This window comes from Leptosomus discolor, chromosome 6 (genome assembly GCF_034619465.1).
Source record: "Leptosomus discolor isolate bLepDis1 chromosome 6, bLepDis1.hap2, whole genome shotgun sequence".
Lineage (NCBI taxonomy): Eukaryota > Metazoa > Chordata > Aves > Leptosomiformes > Leptosomidae > Leptosomus > Leptosomus discolor.
Genome location: NC_141396.1, coordinates 58,560,702 through 58,584,983, shown reverse-complemented (window position 1 = coordinate 58,584,983; position 24,282 = coordinate 58,560,702). Strand labels below are relative to the sequence as shown.

General features: G+C 40.2%; 1 protein-coding gene across 1 annotated transcript in view; it reads left to right on the top strand.

The window, feature by feature from the left end:
- Nucleotides 1–24,282, top strand: part of DPP6 (dipeptidyl peptidase like 6) — a 408,745-nt gene that overhangs the window by 286,912 nt on the left and 97,551 nt on the right. Inside the window, exons 6-7 of the mRNA XM_086467441.1 lie at nucleotides 2,829–2,881; nucleotides 18,221–18,302. Coding sequence (XP_086323567.1) covers nucleotides 2,829–2,881; nucleotides 18,221–18,302 — 135 coding nt within the window. The remainder of the gene's footprint in view (nucleotides 1–2,828; nucleotides 2,882–18,220; nucleotides 18,303–24,282) is intronic.

Here is a 24,282-nt window from a genome sequence, read left to right as displayed (position 1 = left end):
GTCCAGTCGCTGAGGTTTAGCTCTGGATTTCAGAGGAGTGCTCATCTCTTTCCTGCACTTTTCCCTGGTGTGGAGTTTTCCTACTGGTAAGTGAATAGCCTAATTCAGCTTGACCCTAGCAGAAATTGTAGTTGAGATATTAAGCAGCCATAGTCTCAAAAAGTTAAAATAACTTCATTTGGTTTGCCTATCTAAGAGGAAAGCAGCCATTAAATTTCTCAGAAAGACATTAAGTGATGTTTCTCTTGGACTCCTGTCTGCTTAGGAGGGTTGCTCACAGTGTGTTTTCCAAACAGGTTTGAAATAGTAGGGATGAGAAGGACTTTTGAGCTGTATGTGCTCTTGCCCTTAAGAACTGTAATAATAACAAATGTCTGATCATGAAATCTTTGCTCATATGAGTAGCTGTTGTTTACATGAGCAGACCTACTGATTTTAAGGATTTATTTGAGAAAGGATTGCTGCTGTGAATCAACTCTGCCAGTTGCAAGCCTTTGAAGACTACATGCTACAGGCATAGCTGATGTGAGATATTTTAGGCTGGCCAAAGACCCGAGAGGATGACAAATGATGTTCTGAAAATAAATGAGTTCTTTGAGAGTCCCGCAACTTTTGTTTTCCCCACTCCTGAATTGTCTGCAAAGAAAATATTTTACCTTAGTCTCTGTTAATGGTTCTGAGACAGCTCTAAACTCTACAATGGCTGTGGGGGCTCTGTACCACAAGCAAGGACATGTCTTGGTCAAAACTTCCCTGTCTGTTTCTTTTCCCTCCAGCCTGCCACGTTTCTCTATTTTCCCCTGAAGGCACCTGTTCGTACTTATTTTGGGGGGTGGCTTCTGCCTCTGATAGCATGGCTTGTTACCTTGATGACCAGTCCTTGCCTCATATCACAATTTATATAGCTACATAATTTTCTACGTTGTACTGCCAGGACATTTGAAGACAAGAGTTGCTCAGTATTTAATGGCAATGTATTATCAGTTTTTTCATCTCTGTAGACAAATTTAGTCTTCTAGTGCGTTTCCTTAAGGAATTTTAGCAGTTTTAGAACTTCACCAAAGCTGGAATGAAATCTAAGGCCACATGCATCAGCCAGGTTGCCGGTATCGGCATTATATGATTCAAGAGCTCTTTGGTATGATTGGATGTAGATGAGATAGTGGTGATTTATTTGACGTCATCTGAAACAGGTGGATCTAAAAAGGACAGCTGTACTAAAATAAATTCTAACTTGCGGTGAATTCACTTGTGTTCCTACACCTTCCCTGATATCAATACGCCAGACTCACCTTGCTGGAGGAGTCTTTATGTATCTGAATGCCTAAAAGGAGATATGATTTTGGGATGTAGCCTAATGATGTTCTTGGAATGGAGTGATCTGCACAGGGGAAGAAGGGAATCACAGCAATCTGGCATCAGTCTCTGCATTTCATAGGTAGAAATCCCGTGCTTGCACCTCTATACTCTGGTGGTAGATTTTTTCCAGGGGGTTCATGTGGTAGTGTAAGGATTTAGTGTTTGGATTCAAATTGTGACAGATAAATTTGTTTTAATATCTATAGAATGATGTGCCCTGTGTTTATCTGCCTCTCTACTTAGACCCCAAAAGATGTAAGCCTGTTATAGATGCCACTATGCAGGCTTGCCCTCAAGAGTGACAGGTAGTAGTAAGTCATGCTTACTTGTCTGTGATGCTAGCGATGTGCTTGGGATGGCTGCTGCTGAGGCTGGCAGCAGCATCCAGGACATCTTGTGGTTTCTTGGCATAAGTAAAAATAAAATAATTGTGTAAAACTAGGAAAAATAATTCTGATCAGACAAACTTGATTGGTGAGGCAAGTATTCAAGAAGTTCCTCCTTTCTCCTCTGGGACAGGATTCTTTATGAGAGCTACTGGAGAGCAAATGGCTTAAAGATTTAAGAAGTCAAACAAAATGCTTGTTAGGAGGCTTATTTATTTAGTCACATACAGTAACAGCACAGAATTGCAAAAATTACTGCCTGTATAATTGTGTATAAAGTCATGCATACTTAGACCTTTCACACTAGTGCCCTGACTCTTGTGTAGCTCAGCATTGCTCACCTTGGGCAACCACAGATCACTGTTAGGGATTGCGTTGTCGCTAGCAGAAAATCACCAACTCTTAAATCACTGACCTTGACTCTGGTATTATTATTTGCTACTTAGAAAATAAGTAATAAACTCTCCTTTCTGTGATGACCTGTCATGCAAGCTGACAAGCTCCTCCCCGAGGCCCAGAGAGTGCAAATTGATATGAAGATGCATCTTAGCAGGTCAAACGAACATGAGGTCAGCTTTACGCTCTAAGTCAATAAGGTTTTATTTGCTGACTGACAGAGGTCTTACAACCCAGCAGAGATCACCCAGCATCGCTCCCTGTTTTATTTATGTGGGAATAAAGCAGAAAAATATGCATTATATCCCTGGTTTGTCTAGTTATAATGATGGAGAATGTCTCCAGCTGACCAAGGTGTCCTCATTAATGATTGTTCTATATTTAGCCCATGCAGAGGCCGTGTGCCCCCAGTTTAATCAAAGACCTGGTAGTCATGGTAACGACACAGAGCATCTGGATGTATACGAATTGCCAAACACTGTAATAAAGTGCAAGATGAAAAGAACACACAACAGCGTTAGGTGAATTAATGTATTGTTCTTTTCTACTACAGATTTTGAAGTGTTTCTAAGAGCTCCCTAGCCATAAATGCTAGATTCTTTCTGCAGAAAAAAGAGCCCTATTAACACAGGTGACCATTACTAATCTCCTTTTTGTTTTGTTTTGTTTCTTAATTTCATTTTGCAGGTGTATCAGCATTCATATACGGCATATTATGTCCTCAGCAAAATACCTCATGGGTAAGCAATTTTTCAATGTCTTCATTTTAAAACTCAGCCATTAAGAATTCTACAAAATAATGTGTATTGTGACAAATTGTTTCCTGTGACAACCCTTTGCAGTGGTCTGACATTCAGCTGCAACATCCACTGAGCTGTGTGTTGTGCAAAAGATGACACGGTCTGGAAACAGAAGTACTCAGCTTCCCTGGAGAGTCAGATTACATGTATTTCATATTCCGATTTTCAAGTTTTTGGCTAGAATATAGATGTGTTGGTGTCTGGCTGAGAGCCGTGGTTGGCCACTCCCCAGAGCACTGTCAGAGGATCTATGCAGAGGGGTTTGGTCCCTTAAATTTGGTCAGATTTGGGCTTTACACAGTATTTCTAAACTTAATGAAAGCATATGGCTTTACCTAAAGCATGTAGCAGGAAAGGTTATGTATCATTCCAAGTAATGAACTTCTATCACGCAATGCCTCTTCATTTAGATCCCCCTATCCACTGGAGGACCAGAGGTAGGCTCAGTGTTTAACATAAGCATCAATTAGCTTAAGGGAATCCTTCTTCAACTTTGATTAGTTGCAGTTTTTTTAATCCCCCTTTCTCAGCTTTGTCTTTGTGATGCTGCAGGTTACCTGCAGCTCCAGCTCCATCACCCTGCAGCTCATCTCACCTTTCTGGTTTCTCTAGAGCTTAGTCACTAGTTTCTACCTGCTTTTCCCTTTCAAGATACCTTTTTTCTTTATATACTTCAGGGACTGGCCCAGCTTGTCAGGAATGGGACACCACCATACCAATAAGACGCATGTAGACATAGGATGGTAAATGGTGTCTCAGAGTGACATTTCCATAGCACCAATGGAAATGCATAAGTCGCAGAGCAAAATTCCTTGATTTTTTTGTCAGTAAATACAAAGCTAAAAGCCAGGAAGCTGATACCAGGTTGTGTAAGTATCATATTGGTGATACCTGCGGGAATGGTAAAAAGGGACGGTATAGTTGTGCTTTGTGATTTCTGTAGAACATTTCACATGGCTTTGGTTATAAAACATATAACTTCATTACTTTCTATGCTTCCTCGCTAAGTTGTCATTTCCATACATTATGGCTAAACAGGCAGTAGATGATTTGGATCCTTGCAATAGCTGGCAAAACCTGCAAAGTTAAAAAAAAATCTGCCTGGTTTATCATAGGATCACCAGACAACTCAGGCTGGAAAGGTTCTTCTAAGGTCCAACCTCCTGCTCAAAGCAGGTTACTCAGAGCTTTATCTAGCTGGGTTTTGAAAACCTTCAGGGATGGGGACCGCACAGCCTTGCTTGGACAACCAGTCCCACTGCCTGACTGTCCTCATGGGGAGAAAGGTTCTCCTTACATCCAATCTGAACCTCTCCTTTCAGTTTATATCCACTCTTTCTCACCCGTACAACCATATTAAATGGATTACTATGTCTCTGACTTAGGAGAACACTGGGGCAGCTCCTATACGAGAAGGCAGGATCCTGGCCATGCCTGTGTGCTCAGTGTTTCCTACTGCTTTTTGTAGGCAGCTCCCACTATGTCTGTGCACTATGGATTAGCAGCCTTCCCGCTGGGCAGTCATCAGGGGACCTCACTGTTTAACACAGGAATGATGTTTTAAGGGCAAAAGTCCTGAAAGTCAGACATTGCAACACCTACATTTTCAAGGCACCAAGTCCTCTTTCTAATCAAGTTTCTTTGATACTGTAAACCGGTGGGTTTAACAATAGAGAAGTACAGATTCAATGGCAAGATATAAACACATCTCTTAGCATTTTTCCCCATAAAAATACTAGTTGCATTCAGGTGTTCCTCAAAGATTTCTCTCAGCTCACTTGTCCACACACACACACACAAAATTAAAAACAGAAAAGAAAAAAACAAACAAGCAACAAATCAACAAAAACCCCACCAAAATAACAACAACAAAAAAAGCTGGAATAGCTTTCTTTGGCTTCTGCCTAGCCACAGCGAAACAATACTTTGTCCAAAAGAATTTGTACTAGAGGCATAAATGTTTTAGAATCTGTGAGCCCTGGAGCTTGTGAAGCCTGCTTCCCTACAGCTTGTGTCTTGTGATTGACTCACCACAAAAAATCAGGAGCTCAAGGTTAAGTTGTTTCCATGTACAGTCAGAACATGGGAATTAGCAGTTTTCTCACCATCATCCACGTCAAAACTCTGATGTCCCAGTGTGACATGCTCCAGGCTTTTTTTTTTTTTTTTTTTTTTTTTTGAACTTACTGGATTTATTTAATTTTTGAAAACTTGCTCTTTGTGGCATTGTATCTGAAATTAGCTTATGGGCTGAAATGGTGTTGAGCAAGAGGATGAACACACAGCATGAGCACATAAGCTTTGTATCTGCAGTAAACCTGGCTAAGAGCAAAAGCATTTGACTGACAGCACAGTTCTATTCCAGACAAAAGAAAGGTGGAAAAAACATAAGTATCATGCATAGTATGTATTAGAAATGCTAAAAATTAACAATTTTTAGTGGTGCAGGCAGTTTGCTGCTACTGCATGATCTCTCTTCACACCTGACAATCAGCTTCTTGTTCCCCCCAGCTTCAACTATATTGCCCATTGAGCTGTGTTTCACCTTGCACTCTGTGCTTGGTTGAGCAGTTGGAGAGTTGGATGTGTCAGAGGAGAAGTATCCACTATAAGGGGAAGACTTGGAAAGTGAGAGGGTGCCAGAAGGCATGCAGGTGTGTCAGGTGTTGGTGTCCCCACAGCACGATATAGCGATGGATCAGGTGACCACTGGCAGGAGGAGGGTTGGAAGGATTGCTGCAATTCATGTTGTAACAGGTATGGTTTACAAAATGGGTTAGGCTGTGGGTACATATACAGGCATTGCAAACCGTATGGTACAGTAACAATTGCATCGATCTCCAAGGTGATCATAGTGTGTGTGAGTGGTGGAAGGGGTGGCACATTACCATTTCCCTGGAGCATGGGCATTTATCATTCCTTTGGAGGTCTGCATATATTTTAGGGTGGTGCATGAAGAGAGAGGACAGATGTAGCAGGTCAACGTGATGTAACAGGTGATGAAATACATCCATTGAAAATTGACCCTCTGTTGGCTGAAGGGGTAAAAATCTCTTCACCACATACTTCATAATTAACACAGGAATATTGCTCGGATGGATGTGTGCGGGTGAAGATTGTTGAGGGCAGGATCAAGCGCACTGACACAGCACAAGGTTCAGTTCGGTTTGACATTCCAGATACCTTGGTGATGACAAAATTTGCAACCTACAAGCAACCCACAGACCTCCACCTGACAATACACAAGTGACAAAAACCTTTGGTACCGAGCAACAACCCCTTTGCCATTTCTACAAACTGTTTTCATGCATTACACTGCTTCTGCAAGTAAGCACCAGCTTTCCACCCTGCCGGTATGTGCCAGTGGTGCCTCGGCATAGCACCAAATCAGCCAAGGCAGTGACTGCTGGTGAACAAACTCACTCCCCTCCACTTTAGGAGGTCTAAAGTCTCCCTCCTTCTCATTAGACACTCACTCCTGGAAACAGGCTGTGACAGTGTGACTTTCCCTGTGCTCTATCTGCCCCATTCCTCATCCTTGGCTATGATCTGGCTCATCAGGAAGGCCAGACAGTTTAGGCTTTGTACCCACTCATGCCCTTGCAATGCCCCTGCTGAGGCTGACTAGTAAGGAAGCCAATTAATCTAATCTGTGGTGTCACTTTTTAAACAATGCAACATTAATCTGCCAGCATAAATTGCTTTTTAAAGGGAAATTTTTAATTATTTTTGCCGTGTTCTGCAGACTCTCCGGATTCAGGCTGTGTCTGGAGTCAAAAGGGGCTTGTACCAGTGTTTTCCAGATTTCAAGCTGAGCTCTCCATAAGTTTGACAAGCCAGTTTGAGGATGTCCTTAGCACATACGTTCACAAATGGTATTTTATACAGGGTGCAGAACTTCAACATTTTTCCATGAGACCTGTTGTGGAAGTAAACTCCTCATATAAGGAGTAGCAGCACAATTTGGCTCTCTACAGGACAACTAATATATGGCAATAGCATAGACTCAAAGGATCTTATTTAAAAATTAAAATAAGCCCAAGATAGAAGAAAGAGTAAATATCCCTGTAGGAGTATTTCTATTTTTTTGTTATTTCATCCTTCTTACAGCCTCTTGGTAAACTTGGGGTAGAAACCCCTACAGTTTTTGCCACATTTGCCTTGTGTTTTCGATGGGCCATGGTTTTCAGTTTTCACAGGGGAAGCCAGCTAAGAACCACAGGTCTCATTGTCCTGCGCGGAGGTGTGTAGGGAGGTTATGTTCAGCTTTCCTGCATGCCACCCATTTTTCTCTTGCTGTTCACCCAAAAATGAGATGCTGGCTCCGGGTGCCATCTAGTGGAACAAGCCTCTGCGCTTGCCTCTCGTGGTCCGTGGTACGAATATCTCTGTACTGTCCCATCTGCCTTCCTCTGAACGGTGCTGCTTTCCAGATGTATCTGCCGATAACTGCTTACAGCTGTCTGCATTATAAATATTTTTGTAAAGCTCCTCTCATAACCCCGCAGTTGCACTTGCCGCATTGTAATTGCCAGCTAGTTGTAATTTATAGGTACTGCGATAGCATCTGCAGGTCTAGATGTGGAACAGGGAGTTCTCATGCAAGGTGCTGGGAAAAAGTGGAACACAAATACAATATACAGTTATTTCCTAATATCATTTTTCCTAACTTTGGAAAATAAAAATTTAGCAGTATGATAACTTATGATAACGATACTTATGAAACCCAGCCACCGAAAATTGTTTTATTCGTTTGTGGGTTTTAATAATGTTGCTCCTACTGAGTCCAATGTGGATGATCTTAGCCATTCACATCCTTCACTGAAATAACGGAAAAACCTTACTTTGTTCAGGGTTTTCATGGTCAGGCCATGACTGACCAGAGTGTTCCCCTGACCTTGTTGCAGAATTTCCCTCACCAGTGTTAAGGTCATTTCACACCAGTGTGTGCTGCTGGACCACTGGTTTGGTCTGGCACTGCAGGTCCTAAGCAGGAGCTGATTTTGGATTGATACCAAAGCGGGTACCTCTATCTTTAACTTTTTGCTGTGGCCAGCAGAAATGTTATATTTTACAGTTCTGTGTTATGTTTGCATTCCCCCAAATAAAGCCGAGCGTAAAACACACTTCCTCAGACCTCCTAGTGCTCATCCAGTTCTGCATGAAGCATTTCCCTCTGAGCACAGCTAAGTGGCAGGGATTAGTGTTGACCCCCTTGTCTGACCTCTCAGCACAGTCTTAGCACGTCCAGCCAGGGCATAACAATGGGAGCTTCCAAATATCCTTATAAGGATCAGTAAGAAAATCAGCAGTTACCACCGCTCCTCACTGATTTTATGTATGGGAAGGAGGGAATTACACATAGTTACTCCTAAACAGAATCCATATTTCTTCCCAGATTTATATGGTGTAGTCAGAGGAACATGGTGGGTAGATCATAGGAGCAATCGCAGAGCTGAGTTCAGGTCTTCCTGCCTACACTGCCAAGGGTCTCTAAAATACTGCACGCTTCCCCCACACTGAACTCTTTAAGAGAAGTCCTATGAGCAGAGTGAGTGCAAAATATGCATTGGAGATCCAGAGAGGTGATTACAGGAGGAGGAACTGAGCCAGCACTTCGCTGTGAGTAAATTTTCAAAGTAATGTCTGTAGATCTCTCTCCAGAGGTCTTGCTAATGTTCCTGTCTCCTTCTTTTATACAAGCTACTGGCAGGAAAGAGGTTAAAGTTTATTAAAGAAAACTTAATCAGATTTGTACATACCCTACTGTATAATATTTTGAAAGACAACAAGGTTAGGTTTTCCTTGTTCACAGTAAAAGGAAATGTGTTTCATCATTTTAAATCATAGTTAAAAAAACTTTAGGGAACTGGCTCTGTGGCAGACATCCGTCCATTTGACCAAGACTGTTCTATTTTATTGTGTTCTGGCCTGTTTTGCTCCTTCTCTGTAACATTAAAGAAACTTCCTGTGCCTCGGTGTCCCCAGCTGTAAAGCAAGGAGAGAAATACTGCTTACCTGAGAGAGGTGGTATGCGATTGTCACTGCAAAGTGCTGCACAATTTCACTCTCTAACATTTATAAACTTGTACTAGAGCCGACATTTTATTTTAAGAGGAAGAAGTACTGTAATTATTAGAGTCTGTTTTCAGCTAATTAAATTTTACTTAGAGAAGCTGAATATTTTCCCCCAAGAATGATATATAGAGGTTGAAATAAACCCTTGTGAAAAGGTATCTAAAACCAGATAACAACGTGAAATTTGGTAAATAATGAGAAAAAACATGTTCTGTGCTTCATGAAGAGTCTGCTATTTGTCCTTCTCTCTTCTCCCTCTTTACCAATTATCATTCCATAGTTTTTATCATCTTTTTGTGATAATTTGTATAGTTAATTAAGGCCCTTCTGCTGCATAGTGTGGTGGCTTTTATGCCAGACTGTAAATAACAACATCCTTATGATGTGATATGCTTTTTCAGTTGTATTTTGATAACAGAAGACTAGCCCTTGGAATAGTTAATCGAGTTTGATAGCTTGATTGTGGGCCCTGACCTTAAATCCTCTAAAGTGGATCGGATTCTTTCACTTGAGTTTACTGGCATTTGGCTCAAGCCATGATTCGGCTGTTGGGCTTCTTGCTTTTTATAAGCATCTAGATTAAACACTCTGTAAATCACTGGAACAGTGGTTAAATCACATACCAGCTTATTGCTTGTGAATACATTTTGTACCTATTTAAAAAGAAACACCCAGCATTTTCTTAAGCAAGGTCGTTGTTTGAGCATCACTCACTTCAAAGCAGTGGCAGGTTGAAAGCAGCTCAGCCTCGGACGGCAGTTCAGGCAGGGCTCTCGGCTGCGCCGGTGGGAGGAAATCCACTTCAGCAGCTCAGCACCATGTCATTTCCCCAGGGGATTTGCCTTTTGCTCACCCGTGTTGGTCACTGCATAACATTTTTTAGGTGAAATATTCCCTTTCTGTGTAGGCAGAGCAATTCTTACCACATGCTTCTGTCTTCCAGAATCAGCTGTGATGTGGGTGGACACCTTAGAAACCACATATAGCAATAATAATAACGAATAGTCCCCTGATGGGAGGATTTGATATTAAGAATTAGAATAATGACTGCTGAGACTAAGAAAAAAAAGATCTTGCGTAATTAATAGTTAGATGCAGATGTTAGCAGTTTAGTAGAGAAAAGCCCAGCAACCAACCTCCTTATGTTACAGAAAAGGTCAATAGCATATGGCTCATCAGGAACAAAAAAAGGAAAGAAGGTTTGAAGCAGCTCTCCCATAGTGTTTGTCTGAGGCAGCAGCCCCTGAAATGGAGGCAGAGCTCTTATTAAATTATATTCTCGAATAAGACGGTTTTTGCTGGTGAGAAACTTGTCTGGGTTTGCACGTGTTTGTGTGTCTCAGTGTGAATGAAACTCCTCTGGCCCCAGGCTGTGGTCAGCCTCCAAACCGCAGACAGTGCCTCAGGGTACGTGTACATCCCAACACTGACCACCGCCAAAACTTGGCACATTGGTATGGGTTTTCCTCATTATTCATACTCAACAAGTTAGAGTTAGTCCATAGAGTTTTGACAGAAAAGGGAAATAAAGGTGGATGAAAGAGAATGTGTAAAATCATGGTGCATAGCACTGAACAGGCAACTAACCACAGCCCGTACAATTGCTCATTTCCATGCATTACCTTCCCAGAAATAAAATTGTTCTGTTGGCGGATTTTCATAGTGGAGACGGGGATTTTTTTATTTGCATTTTTGTCCTAATGTTCAAGGTTCTGAGGGGATATCCACTAAAATAGGAAGAAGAAACACGCATTTCCCCAGGGAGAGTACTTTATAGTCCACTTTTAAACTGTATATGAAATCAGGCTAATTGTGGTGTTGCTTAAAAGTGATCATATTCTTGTTGATAATAAATTGAAATAATGGCTCTCCTAAATTATGCCTTGTTATTTTTAATGAATGAGGACGTGTTCTATGTGGGGAGAGGCTGTTTAGAAGAGCATTGCATTTCAATATTCCTGAGAACCTACGCACAAGCCTCCGAGCTTTCCTTATCCTGTTGACATGAGAAGAAGTAAGATTTGCTCAAAGATTCCTAGTTTTCAAAAAGATACAGAGAATACTGAGACATTCTAGTTTTCTCTGAAATCCAGTAACACAAACTGTTAGGTTAGTTTAGAGCACAAGCCCAAGAATCAATCTCTTGCCCCAATTAAAAGTGTGACCTAGCATCCAGTGAAGTCATATTGTAATGAAGCACTTCTGCTGGCTCTGGTAGTAGGAGATCACAGCTGTATCTCATTTTATGTACTAATAATCCCATATTGCTCTCTGCAGGCATCACATCATGGAGCCATATTTTTATTAGCGTTTGGAAGTCAGACAAGGTCAGCTGGATGGAAAATGCTAAGGTTTCATCACAAACATCCTTTCCTGGAGACTGGCAGAATTGCTTTGAAGAACCATATACATTCATCCTGGGCTCATTATTTTTAAGTTCCCAGTTCATGCTTAAACATCTCAGCGCTTACTGGGTTGTTTCTCTTCAACCTGTATTTTTTTGCTCATATTTTGGATAGCTGATCTTTAGATACGTCGCTGCAATGCTGACGAGCCTTCTTGATAACATTCAGATACATAGATTTTGAATTTTCCATGGCTTTGTTGTAAGTAAATAGACTTGAAATCCTGATAAATCCAGTGCCTTACCTCTTCCTTGAGTAGGTCTGAGATCAGAGCTGAGAAACCTCTATAGACTAAGAGAAAATTACATGAGTAAGAGAAAAAAAGAAAAAAAAAAGGTGATTGTGTTTATCACCTGAATGCTATCACCTCTCATTGTCTCTTTCGAGGACAAAATATGAAACTAGGAACAAAAGTTCTTTAAAGAAATACGGTAACAATTCACTCTGCCATTTATGATTTAGAGGGGTCATATGAGAAACATGATAATGTCATCATTTTAAAAGTAATGCTACCAGTATCTAAGGGCCATTTTCACTGTTTGCTTACTCAGGGAAACCTAGAGATTTTGATCAACATCTTGCAGTCCTCCAGCCTATATTACCGCGACTCCTAGCCACGTACCAGTCTCCAATGCATTTTTAAATCAGTTTTTGTAGACCTTCAGTAGAAAAGCAAGCCTGTGCCGTCGTTTTATGTCATTCCCAATGGAAGCTGGTGGCTCCTTTTTTGACAAGCAATTGATTTTAAAGCGGTATTAGCATTGTGCAAGGTTTTGCAGGCCCAGTACCAGATATTACGCTGATGGATGCTTTACAGACACAGGCTATAATCAGAAAGACCTCTGAGCTTATATTGTTGGCTTGAATCTGACTGGATTGCCGAATTAGGGACAAATGTTTTACATTCACTTGTTTTTTGGCTCTTGTCCTCTAAATCCATAGAATTCATTCATCTTGGATAAAATGGTTGGTGAGCTCAGTTGTTTGTCAGAACAGCTGAATGATCTGATGTGTATCTGTAGTTGAAATTAATAAGTGTAAATTGCTTTCATTACCTCCTTCTACTTTTGTTCACTGAAAAGTGCTGTAAGGGAAATATGTGTATGTGTGCGTATGTGCATTAAATATTTAATAGCAGGCAAGCCTGGATGAATGGAAGAGCCTTCCCCATCTATTTAAGCACTTTTATTAGAATTCCAGGAGGATTCTTTAGTTGCATCTTCTGACAGTCTGATTTCTTGATTATCTCTTCTGGCAAGTCTTTGATTCCCATTTGTATTATATTTTATTCTGTCTCACTGTGAGTCTCTGCAGGGCTGTGTATCTCCTGGGAAGCAATTTTCTTAATGGCACCTGTCTCCTCCTTGGTGAATACTGAAGTAAACAAGTCATTTAATTCTATAAGAATGCATTTTTGCTTCTCAAGAAATGGCATTCCTGCTTCTTGGAAATTTTCCCTCTTTCTCCAAGTCATTATCTATGGTTCTTTGTACATTTATGAACACAGCTGGTTTACATGCTTCCATTTCTTTTTGCAAATTTTCTCCACACAAGTGTGTCACAAAAAGTGCCCTTTTTTCTCATCATGCATCAAAACCTCTTAAATATTATAAAGTTTCCAGTTGTTTATAACCCTTCCAGATTTCTTCTCTACTTGATGGCTTATATCTCTTTTATCTTTCCTTATTCCTAAGGAGGAAGAAATCTGTCTAAGCTGCTGCCTGATTTTATACTATTAGAAGTAGGTGTGAAGACAGCAAGTTTTGTGCTGAGACAGATAGGATGGATGGATGCGTAGATAGACAGATAGATAGATAGATAGAAATAAAATAGTTTTTTACAGTTAACCATGAAAAAGGGCTTTTAAAGTATTGTGAGCTGATGTGCTTAGGGCTGTTGTCTTTTAAAATATTCAGTGCTGGCTTGATGTAAGTAGCAAGAGGGGATATTTCTGCCTTCTCCACACTTGTTTTTAACTGTCTTTATTTCTTCAACTTCTACTACTGAAATCTTAATACACTTTCTATCTTTCCCAAAATTATGGTATAGTTAAGCAAGAGGGTTCAAAGTTTTTCTTAAAACTTCACTCCAGCTCATATACATAGTTTTGGTTATTTTTTTAGAGGATGAACATGTCGGAGCAGCCATTGGTGCAAGTTGTTGCATTTTTGCTCACATTGGCAGCATGTGCAAAGAATTTCCCTACAAATGCTATTGTTCTGTATTTAAAATTAAAATTAAAAGTTATTAAAACAGACCCTAGAAGAACAGCCTATGCCATACCCTAGACTTTGACTGCTTTTTTCAGTTTCAGACTTTTCAGTCTGGCATTGTAAAATATTTTTCTTGAAGTAAACGGAGCCACTCCCTCAATGTGTAGAAAATGTCTGGGTTTTTTATTTTAAGTTGCTTTTGAAGAACTTAATATAGAACAATTTGTCATGTTTGTGCTCAGGGGGAGACTCAGTGCCATGAAGTTTCTGAGGGAAACTGATCTTTAGAATAGGAGAAAATGTCAAAGAGGGAACACACAGATGTAAAATTTTCAGCAAAAAACAATACGATCTATTTAAAACTAGTTCCTCATTAATCACGGTATTTTTTAAGGTCTAAACCAGGCAACCTGATATGATTGATTAGTTTGTTTTATTCTACTTATATGTTCTGAGCTAAATTACCAGCAAAAATGATTTGGCAGCATGCTAATTGCACTCAGGAATTTTCCTTATTTGGGAATTTTGAGGGGAGACATTTTAGCAGAAAGATTTCACAATTTACTACTTTAGAAATGTTTTTTGAACATTGTGCTGAGATCATGCTTGTGTCTGAAGCAATTTAACAGCCTCTAGTCCCAACAATGTCATCTTAACATGGAAGAGTTTATATAGCACCTGCTCAATCTTCCGTCTGTCTTAAAACAACATTATTATTCCCTTCTTTCCCGGGCTTTAAAATCAATTATCTTACGAGATGAAAGAAATAATTGCAACCCTTTAATAAGGCCTTGACATTTCTTTGGCTGGAAATGAAGATTAAGGTTATTTTCTGTAAGGAAGTAGTGAAAATGGTGTAAGGACGCAGTGAACCTAGTTCTTTATGCAAACCACTAACAGGAGATACACAGACTGCCTTCAGAATAGCCCCTTTCCAAGCCACCATCGTGCACAAATGAGCTCACAAGGGGAAGATTCAGATCCAAACAAGCCCTAACTATGAAGGTCTGTGAGGATCACTGGCTCTTTGGAGAGGCTGAGATGACCCATAATATTGATGGATTCAAGGAAAAATAGAGGAAGTTTAAGCAGGCTGCTTTGAAGGAGAAGCAGGGGTGTAGCTATGGAGGACTATAGTTTATCAGCAATAACATACCTCCCAGAAGAATGTGCCTGGCATGAGATCTCATTTATGCAGCACTTGAAAAATGGGCAAGTGCTCCTGGGATATAGGTGTGCAGTTGGTCTGACTCCCTTAAGGGATTTTTACCAAGGAGAGCTAAAGGTCCAGAACAGTAGGAGATAATCAGAAATATATTTGATAGCTGCTCTTCAAACAGGTTTTTCAGTTTGGGGATCACTAAGAGCTTTCCTGGGGAGAACGATAGTGGCCATCCCTTCTGGAGCAGCTGTGTAGACAACTCCTCCTCTCTCTATAGGTGATATTGTGGGTTTGTAAAGGGCTTGCTTGGGGAGGAAATCCATGCATATTCCACTGCAGACTGTGCACCCAACATAGCCCAAGTAAGCATGTAGGAATCTGGTCTTTCACGGTAGGGTTCATGAGTAGGTGAACTCCATTTTCATGCCACCTTCAGGCTTGCTGACAGCCTGGTCTCCCCTGTCCACTGCTAATACAGTCCATCTCCGGATCATTCTTGCAGTTTCTCTGGAGACTGCTAGATCAGGCTTGGCAAGGAGGGAAGTCTTCTCAATCCCCTTGCACATGACATTGAAGTTCCCTGAAGGTGAGGGAGTGTGTTTTGCTACTCTAGGGAAGAGGATTCTCTTCAGAAGAGATGAGAACAAGCCAAAATCTACCAAGAGGAAAATGTCCACCTCTCAGGAGTGTTTGTGGGGAGAAACTAGAATCTTAGACTTCTTTCACAGCCAGTAGTAGAAAAGACAAGTCACAGCATGAGGATGGATGCCTGGCTACTGCCTTCCTTCAGTGGTCTACATCACAGCCTGGATGTGCACGCTGTTACGTGCTGAATATAGAGGCAGTTTATGGTAACTAGGTTTGTAAATCAGGCACCTCCAGACAATATGCAGTTCCATCAGTCAGCCTTTATATCTGATAACCTTTATCAAAAGGTTTCAAGGCAAACAAGATTTTGCTACAAAAGAAGTTTCCCAGCCATTTTGAATAACTTAAGAAGGAACTCAGGAGATGCAATTCTATTTTTCCTCAGCTATACCAGAGAAAGGGAAGATGACTTTGCTCTTTTGTCTGCAGCAGAGCTCTTTGCTGGTAGATCAAATGGAGTGCTTTTTCTTCTGCCTTATCAGCTACCAAAGCTGGTTTATGCAGCATTTCTCACTGCGTTAGAGCTTTTCTCATCTAAAAGATGATGCAGTGAGTGGAACTGACAGGACTTGTCTGGGCTCTGGTCTGAATTATCGGCTGTAATTGGTATGGCTGTCCCTTAGCTCCACCTGTGTTATCTGAAGCATTACAGGTTTGAATTCTTACAGTTTGTATAATCTGTTTATTTAGGGGTGATATTTCCCCCTCTATTTGTAATATCCTGCTTCTCTTCTCACCATGGGTAAAAAAAACCCCAAGAACTAGATAGTTCATTTGACAAATAGTGAAGTACTTTTTTTTTTCTCCCATAGGAGGTTTTGATTTGATTCACTATTTTTCTCTCTTCCTCCTGCACTCAGAACTTACTCTCTGTTAAGATAATCAAGATAGCTAACCAAAGAGATTGAGTCTTAACAGGAATAGCGGACTTGAAACTTAAGTAGCTAATGCATACAAGCTTGAAAAGATCCAGAAGAAATTGTATGGCTATTCTTCTGACTGGAATGGGAGTTTTGCGGCTGCTATTAGTAGAGTTCATTATGAGAGTTACGTGTTCTCTTATCCATACCTTACAAAAGTGACTTTAGACTACTCACAAAGACACCTGGTTAAAAACAATGAGAAGAAAAGGTATAATTTTACTCCACCGGCAGCAGTTGTGGACGACGCTTTGCCTACAGAGCCAAAAAGCTATCTGGGCACCCTGCATTACGCTCAGAAAGGTCAGTGCCTCAACAAACCACTCTTGCCCCTCCGCATTCCTAATGGATCCCATCTGCATCAAACCTGTGATCCTGAGCGCTTTAATTTTAGTTGGCTCCATGGACTTCTTCCCAGGGGCCTCACAGACATCATGGGTTATGGTTTATAACCACTGATAGACACCACCTAGCAGGAGAGCAGAAGTTGCTGTTCCAACTGCAGGAGTTATGGAAGGGGGAAACTGTAGGCATTGGTGTCCTTATCTAGGGTCTGCCCTGATCCTAGCTGGCCTTTGAACAGGGGTTCACAGGAAAAGCTATTTTTTTCACATCGGAAAGACTGCACGACATCAATCTAAACATTTCTCTTGCTGCTGTCTTTGGACTGGTTACAACAGCCCCAGTGAAGCGAAAATGTGCAGCCAAGGGAGATCTTACTTGAAAGGGCAGAGCCAGAGTGTAACTGTGGTACAGCACCAGGTCACAAAACAGGCAATAAAGAGAATTCAGTTAGTGTCTAATTATTGCATTCAGTTTTCTTCTGTTTTGAAAATATGGTCTGGAAAACATTGCCTTTAATGAAGAAATAAACTCTGTATAAGAAGAGAAGGCCTTTTGCTTAAAGGCTAGGCAGGATTTGGGTCTTTGGGTTTTTTGGGGTGATGTTGGCCCTAAATTGCCTTGTTATTCCTATCTGTGGACCAGTGATGATAATACCCTTTACTTTTTAAAGCAGTTTGAGATTTACTAATGAGTCATACTGTATACAGACAGGCTTTATTAGTGTTCTTGTTGGTGGAATATTACTATATGCAGAGTTGTAGCAATGTGACTTCAGAATATGTAATGTAATTATTTGTGCTGAGTATCAATACAGTCAAGCAATGCTGTCTGTGCTGTGATAAAATGACATTATGCTGCTCTGACATTTACCAAAAAAGCCTCCTTTTTCTATATTGCATTTGCTATGTCTCACTGATTTCTGCTACAAAATGAAGGTAATGGATGAAAGAACAAGAAGAGCATTTTGATTTTATTTTCTTAAAAAATGAGATATTTGGTATTAATAGGAGCTTTTCCCTTCGAAGCCAGGCTGCACATCAGTTGTTACACAGTTGCTAAACTTTTATGCTGTCATGTTCAAAGGAAAATCGTTAGGCAGAAAAGCCATGGGGTGAAGAAGATGAAATTATATTTTTCTTGTGGCAGTATGATTCAAAAATATAATTATTTTTTATCCTTTGTGGACATCATCAGTGTTGATAAATACATTGTTTGCCATCCCTTGACTAATTCTTAAGGCTTAGGCAACTCAGCAGTGGAACTAATGTGTTTAACTTCATATTAATAAGAAACAGAAATTATCATTTAAATACTTAATCTTAACCAAGCTTGCTAGTGGAATAGAGCTTACCTTATGGTGAAAATATCTACTGAAATCTGGCACTAAATACTAGATGATTCCAGCTGAAAGATGCCTTATGACGTCATGGTGGATTTCTGATGTAGGTGTGCACCAGCTTAAATAAGGACATTTCCGAAGGTGAAATCTTATTTTTCTCTTTTTGCAGGGATCCCCAGAATTTGTATCCCCCTGAGGTCAGCAATGCAAAGCTTCAGTATGCTGGTTGGGGTCCAAAAGGGCAACAGCTGGTAAGAGAAAGAACAAGTGTGCAAATGAATTTAGAGACCATGCTGTTATTTTTTGGAAGTAAAGAAACAATAATTCTTTACTGACTAGTTTCGTGAAACCTGTGTGGTCGCTTCTAGCATCTTTGTGGGGATTGTTTTATCATGTAATTTATTTGTAAAATTCCCAAATATATACCTTTACTGCAAAGTAATTGTGTCTAAAAATACAGAGAGAGAACATTTTATGGAAGCTCTTTGAGAGGATGCACCTGCTTCACCCAACACTGGACACAGGACAGATTATAGACATAATGGACAGTACGATTTAATTAGCATATCATTGCTTCACAAGGGCATCTTCAGACTTGCAAACCTGGACTAGGGATATTTCAATATTAGAAGCCCTGTTTGGAGAATGCATCTCTCTAGAAGAGAGTTGCCCTGAATTTGCCGTGTAGTTATTTGTAAAATAGACAAAAGTAGAAGTGTATTCTGGAAAGTTTTCAGAGATGGCTTTTAAAAAAAAACCAAACACATTTGTCAGGGATTTATTGTGGTTCATGGAGCCTTTCATACTGCAATAATCCTAAACTCCCTGGTGTTTTGTCCCTCAGCCACTGCCATCTTGGATTTGCCCATTTTTCAGAGCACGTATTTCCTGGCTTCGTTTCCTGGTGCAAGTCCAATATTAAGGTTTTGCGTATTCCAAACACTCTCTTTCTACTGTAACAAGAAAAGAAGAAGTGGCAACTTCTTTTTTGATATGGAATTTTTATACCAAGAAATGAGCTTTAAAAGCTCATTATCCAAGAAAATCTGGCATATGTCTCCTGTCCCCAGTCCTCTCTTGGGAATTTTTTGTCTGTGTCCTTAACTAGATTGTTTTCAAATTTTGTCATTTAAAAACCAGCAATAGGAGACATTATAATTGCCAGTCTGCGAATCAGGTTGGAGGAAATATAACAGATACAGGCACAGGAAAGTCTCTGCTCTGCTCCATCAGGAAAATCAGGTTTGAGAGAGTCATCAACCTCAAATCTGATAGGAGTGGAGATGCAGCAGCCTTTACCTCTATGCAAAGTGACTACTGAGGAGCTAATTTTTTTCGTTGCACATATGCACATGCCCCACTTTCATCCTCTAACATGCGCCATTTCAGATTCTTTACTCTGCTGCCCAACAGGTCACTGCTGAGCAGTTGGTACTGATTCACAGGGACTGGGGTCTGATCATGACCAAACTCTTTCTTTTATATTCATTGAAGACTACTGTGATCTCGTCATTGGGCTTCTGGCCAGCTGATGATAATGCACAATCAGTTGATAACCACATTACGTTCAAAACTAGAGACTACCTTTAGGACATGGCAAAGAAAGCAAAAACAGACTAGCAATTTTCTATTCACTGTTCGCTAGCTCTTTCTATGTTAAGTCTAACAAAGTGAGCTTCACAATGTATAGCAAAAGCTACGTCTGCTAACTGAAAGCTGATACCGAGTTGCATTAGTGATTTTCTCCATTTCACAAGTGAATCTTCCTTTCTTTAATGTAGTTTTGCTGTGAACTTGCGTGCCTTCGGCACCTTGAGTCACAGCATGTTATTGATTCCCATTCATGTTAGTTTTACTGAGCTGAATGCGTGTACTTAACTTCCACCTTAGAAAGAAGATTTAGCTTTTTTCATACCAAAGTCAAGGTGACCATTTTACTTCCTCTGTTGCCTTCTCTACCAAAGAAACATAACTATACAGACAGGAAAGATATTCATATCAAAATGGACAAATTATATATACAACAGGAGGGTATATACAGTCCAGTAGAATAAAAGTCTTCTTTACTCCCGACTTTATCCTTTAATGCTGAAATAATCACACGTTCACTGATTTTTATTAAGAAATGTACAGTGAAAACTTAATTCCCTAAGAATTCCCCAAGTCATCAAGTTTGGTACATGTCCCTTCCATGGGATACATGGCAGATTTTTTTTTAAGTAACTTCAGATATTCCTGTTACTACTGAATTCCATATGAATCTTGCAAATATCTTGCAGCAGTGGATTTGTTCTGTATGTTCCTTTTTATTTTTTTCCTTTTTTTTTGGCTTCCGAATATGTAAATCTGTTGGCCTATAATTCAGTTATATTCCTTGTTCCTGCATTTGGAATCAGGGTAGGTGAGGAGAACCTCACTGGTTGTTTAAATGTCATCGTGCATACCTCTAATGTATGTGCCTTTTTGCTCTTTTCCTTGCCAGTCGTTTACCTTAAAATAAAATTGTAGCTGTAGTTTATAAAATGAGCAGGCTTTTACATGCATGGATGTAATCTATTTATAGCTAATGATCAGCAGAGAATTACCAGAGAAAAACAAAGCTACTTTTTTTCCAAAAAATCTACAAGCATTGTAAATGAGATAGAGAAAGTGCACAATGCTCACTGTTATGTATTTCAGGATTAAGTAAGTTACTCAGAATATAATTGCCAGTGAAATTCATGTGTTCTTCTGTGGGGATAACATTGAGTGCAAAGGCAGAGAAAAATTAAAGTCTATTTAAACTTGATAGTGTGAATGTGTTTGCTAAATGTAGGCTGGTTTGTGTTGCAGAAGGAGGGAAAAAATGTCAAGTGGGATGGAAAGGAGTCATGTGCTGGGAACTACGTGTCAGCTGCCCTGGTTCTAGGTGGTTACAGGGCCAGACACATGCTGGAGTATTTGAGGGTGGTCCTGTACTGCACTAAGGTACCCCAACGTGTGCCAGCTCTGGTGCTGATCACAGCAGCACCCCTCTGTGCACAGCCTGCAACCCAACTTCATGCTGCATCTCCTGGGAAAGGTGGGAGCAAAGGGTGGGTGGATTTTGCATCACTTTGAAGATACCTCAATTTTTGGAAAATAAAAAGCTTTCCCCTTGAAATCTCCTGGTTTGTTCTTTGGCAACACAAAGGAGAGGAAGGGAAGGAGAATAAGAGGGTTTGGTTCTGAAATTTTTTATTCCCTTTGTAGCTTCTATTTCATCCTTCCTAGCGGAACTTTTGGTCACCGAGTCTGACCTCGTTCTCTCTTGCATTCAAAATAGAAACAAATCTGAAACAGAAGCAGCCTGAATGATCTGCATTCCTTGTGATTAAAAAGAAACAGTGGAACTTTCCCAGGAGCAATTTTCTATTTATCTTGTTTTCTTTTGTCCTTACTCATTAAATTATATGCCAGTTTTTAGATGATGAACTCCTCAGAGCATGGTTCTTGACTTCTTACTAGCCTGCAGAATGCCATACATGACAACAGAGCTGTATAAATAATGGCAGATACTGGATCTGAGAAAATCTGTGTCAGAAGACCAGAATGCAAAAAAGCCCTTACTTCTCGCACCTCAGAAAAATGTTTCAGCCATTCTCAGGTCTCAGCCAAAGTGTTAACAAATAAAGTCTTCCAAAGCTGTTGGAAGAATTGAGCCCTTACCAGTATGAGCTCCTGAGTCAATAGAAAGAGAGACACTAATTTCAGTGCAAGAGGGAACCTGTTTCCTAAACATGGCAGTTATTAAAGGGCTCATTCCTCTCGTTTGTCCTACGACAAGAGCCGTCATTTACGCCTTTGAGGAATGAGTGAAAAACATTCTTAAATTGGAATAGCAGTGTGTTATATTCATTTTTTGTGGGTGTAAATGACTATGAAAAATGTCTATGAAAAAATCCATCCTTTCCATGGCACCCCTGAGAACCCGAAGTCCTCCTTAGTGTTTGATGGCATCAGCCTACTGGCCTTCAGCATGGCACTTGGTGATTTTCAGTGAATGGGTTGTATTACTCTCAAACACTTTATGTGATACTTTCTAGGAATATGAGGATGTTGGTGCCATGCTAGAGCTGCAAAAAAAGTGTTAGGCTGTACCTTTGCCCTGTTCTGTGTATGTTTTTCTGTGTGAAAATCTTCACTGCTTAGATTCCCTCTCTTTTTCTGATCTTGCCATTTATGACTCAACAGCTACCCACTTTTGGTGTTTCAGTTCTGCCACAAAAAAAAAGCTTCTCCTAATTGATCTCGTTGGAATATTTTACCAGTTTCATCTCGTTACGCCTTTTAGAGTGAGGTTCTGCCCACATGCAGAGGGCTCGTGTGAGGTTTCCATGGTGCATTTGCCCCAGTAGTATCTATGCAAAGGTTAATAGTTACTATGACCCTAAACTCAGTTTTTCCTTTGCTGGATTGCTTGGCAGCATGGCTGAAGTCAGGGAATGCTTCAGAAGCAAGAGACTTTCTAGTGCATATCTGTATCTGAAGTGCTAAAGGAATCCAAAAAAACTGAAGTTTTTGGGAGGCTTTTATCTAAGTTATGCCAAAATGAGCACATCCAGGTTCAAAATACGTGCTTTAAGGACAAGCTAGGTATATACGTGGGCCCTATTGTCAAAAGGAAGGAGCAAACAGTGAGACTGCTCTGATAACGTGCAGTGAATATTTTCCTGTGTTGACAGCATGCAAGTACAGTTCACAGGAGTTGTTAAACTCCAATTTCAAAAGCAGAAGAACTTCTGCTGTGCTGCTATCTTCTTTTTTTTTTTTTTTTTCAATCAGAATCTGTAACAGCCCTGACAGATACTAATGATAACAGTGACACATCAGATGCTGGGGAAAGCAGTTCTGCACAACTTTAGAGGCAGCAGTTATAATTCAAAAAAGCCTCTCTCATAGATCACAGTATTTATTCCTCAGCAAAGAGAAACATTTTTTTTGAAGTTCTTCTGGCTAGTCAGTCTTTTACAGTTTCCACTGTTTCTTTAAAGTACCAAAAACATACAGGAAGAGGATTATAAATAGTGGAAGTTTTGTATACCCTTGCACTTACTGCAGCCCCACAGAATGGTCAGAATGGGTTTCTTCTGCATTCGTAGTCAATAAACCTTTTCCAGCATCAACTCTTTTGGAGCAGGAACTAACTTTTAGTTTCATAGATTATGCAGCAGTCAAGTGTCTAATTGGTTCTAAAGTAACAGAAGTGACGTTTCAAAGCAGGTGCAGAAGTTGCATTAAGAAATCTCTATTTCAGTGAAATGCAAATGCCAGGAAAAAAAAGGAGCAAGTCTTTCAGCCCCTACCATGTTAGATGTTTGCAGGTGCCTTCAAACATTGAATGTTGATGCTGCTAAACAGCTTGTTGTCAGACATACTACTGTTTAAAAAGTGCAGTACAATTAAGAGAAATACTGGATTTCCTTCGGATAGAAAACATTTGAATGATAGCTCCTGCTGCACAGGCCCAGAACCTATCCATCTCATTTGTTGTTATCAATTTTTTTTAACACTGTAGCACAGTGTCTTGCCAACTGGGATATCTAGATGCAAAAAAGCTGGTTAAGTGATGACACCTGGAACTAAACTGGAGTGACTCCTCTAATTAGCAGGTTTTTCCTTGCCTGAATTTGTGCCTGTCATGCCAGCTTAGTTCCAGGCAGAAGGGCTGCATAGATATCAAGTGAGGAGGACCATTTTCACAGGAGGTACTGAATCATCTGCTGTTGTTTCTAATCCAGCAGGGCTTTTGAACTGCTGTGTGGATAATTGCTGTAGGTCTATTTGTCTCCACCATTATTTCATAGATTTTTACATCATTATTTTCAAGCTGCTGTTCTCTCACCTTTTCTTTTTGCAATGACATCTGAATCAATATTTAGCTGTGGTCTGCTGTATGTAATTATTCTGGGTTGGTTATCTTGCTAGTTGCAAGGAAGAAAAGCTCCTCCCCCCCGCCCACTTCCTAATGTCTATATAGGCCCTATTTGAGCATGCTGAGCAATATTAAGTCAGCTTTTTACATGGTCCCTGCATTCAGGGAAGACAAGAATTTCAGAATAATGATGCGCTGTCTCCCCCTCATCCTCTTTTCCACTGTCAGAATATGATTTTTTTTTTTTTTTTTTAGACAAACCCTAGTAATATATTAATCTTACACTGAATACCTTGACAGGTTTGACAGGTTACTCTGGTTGGGGATTCCCCTTCCCC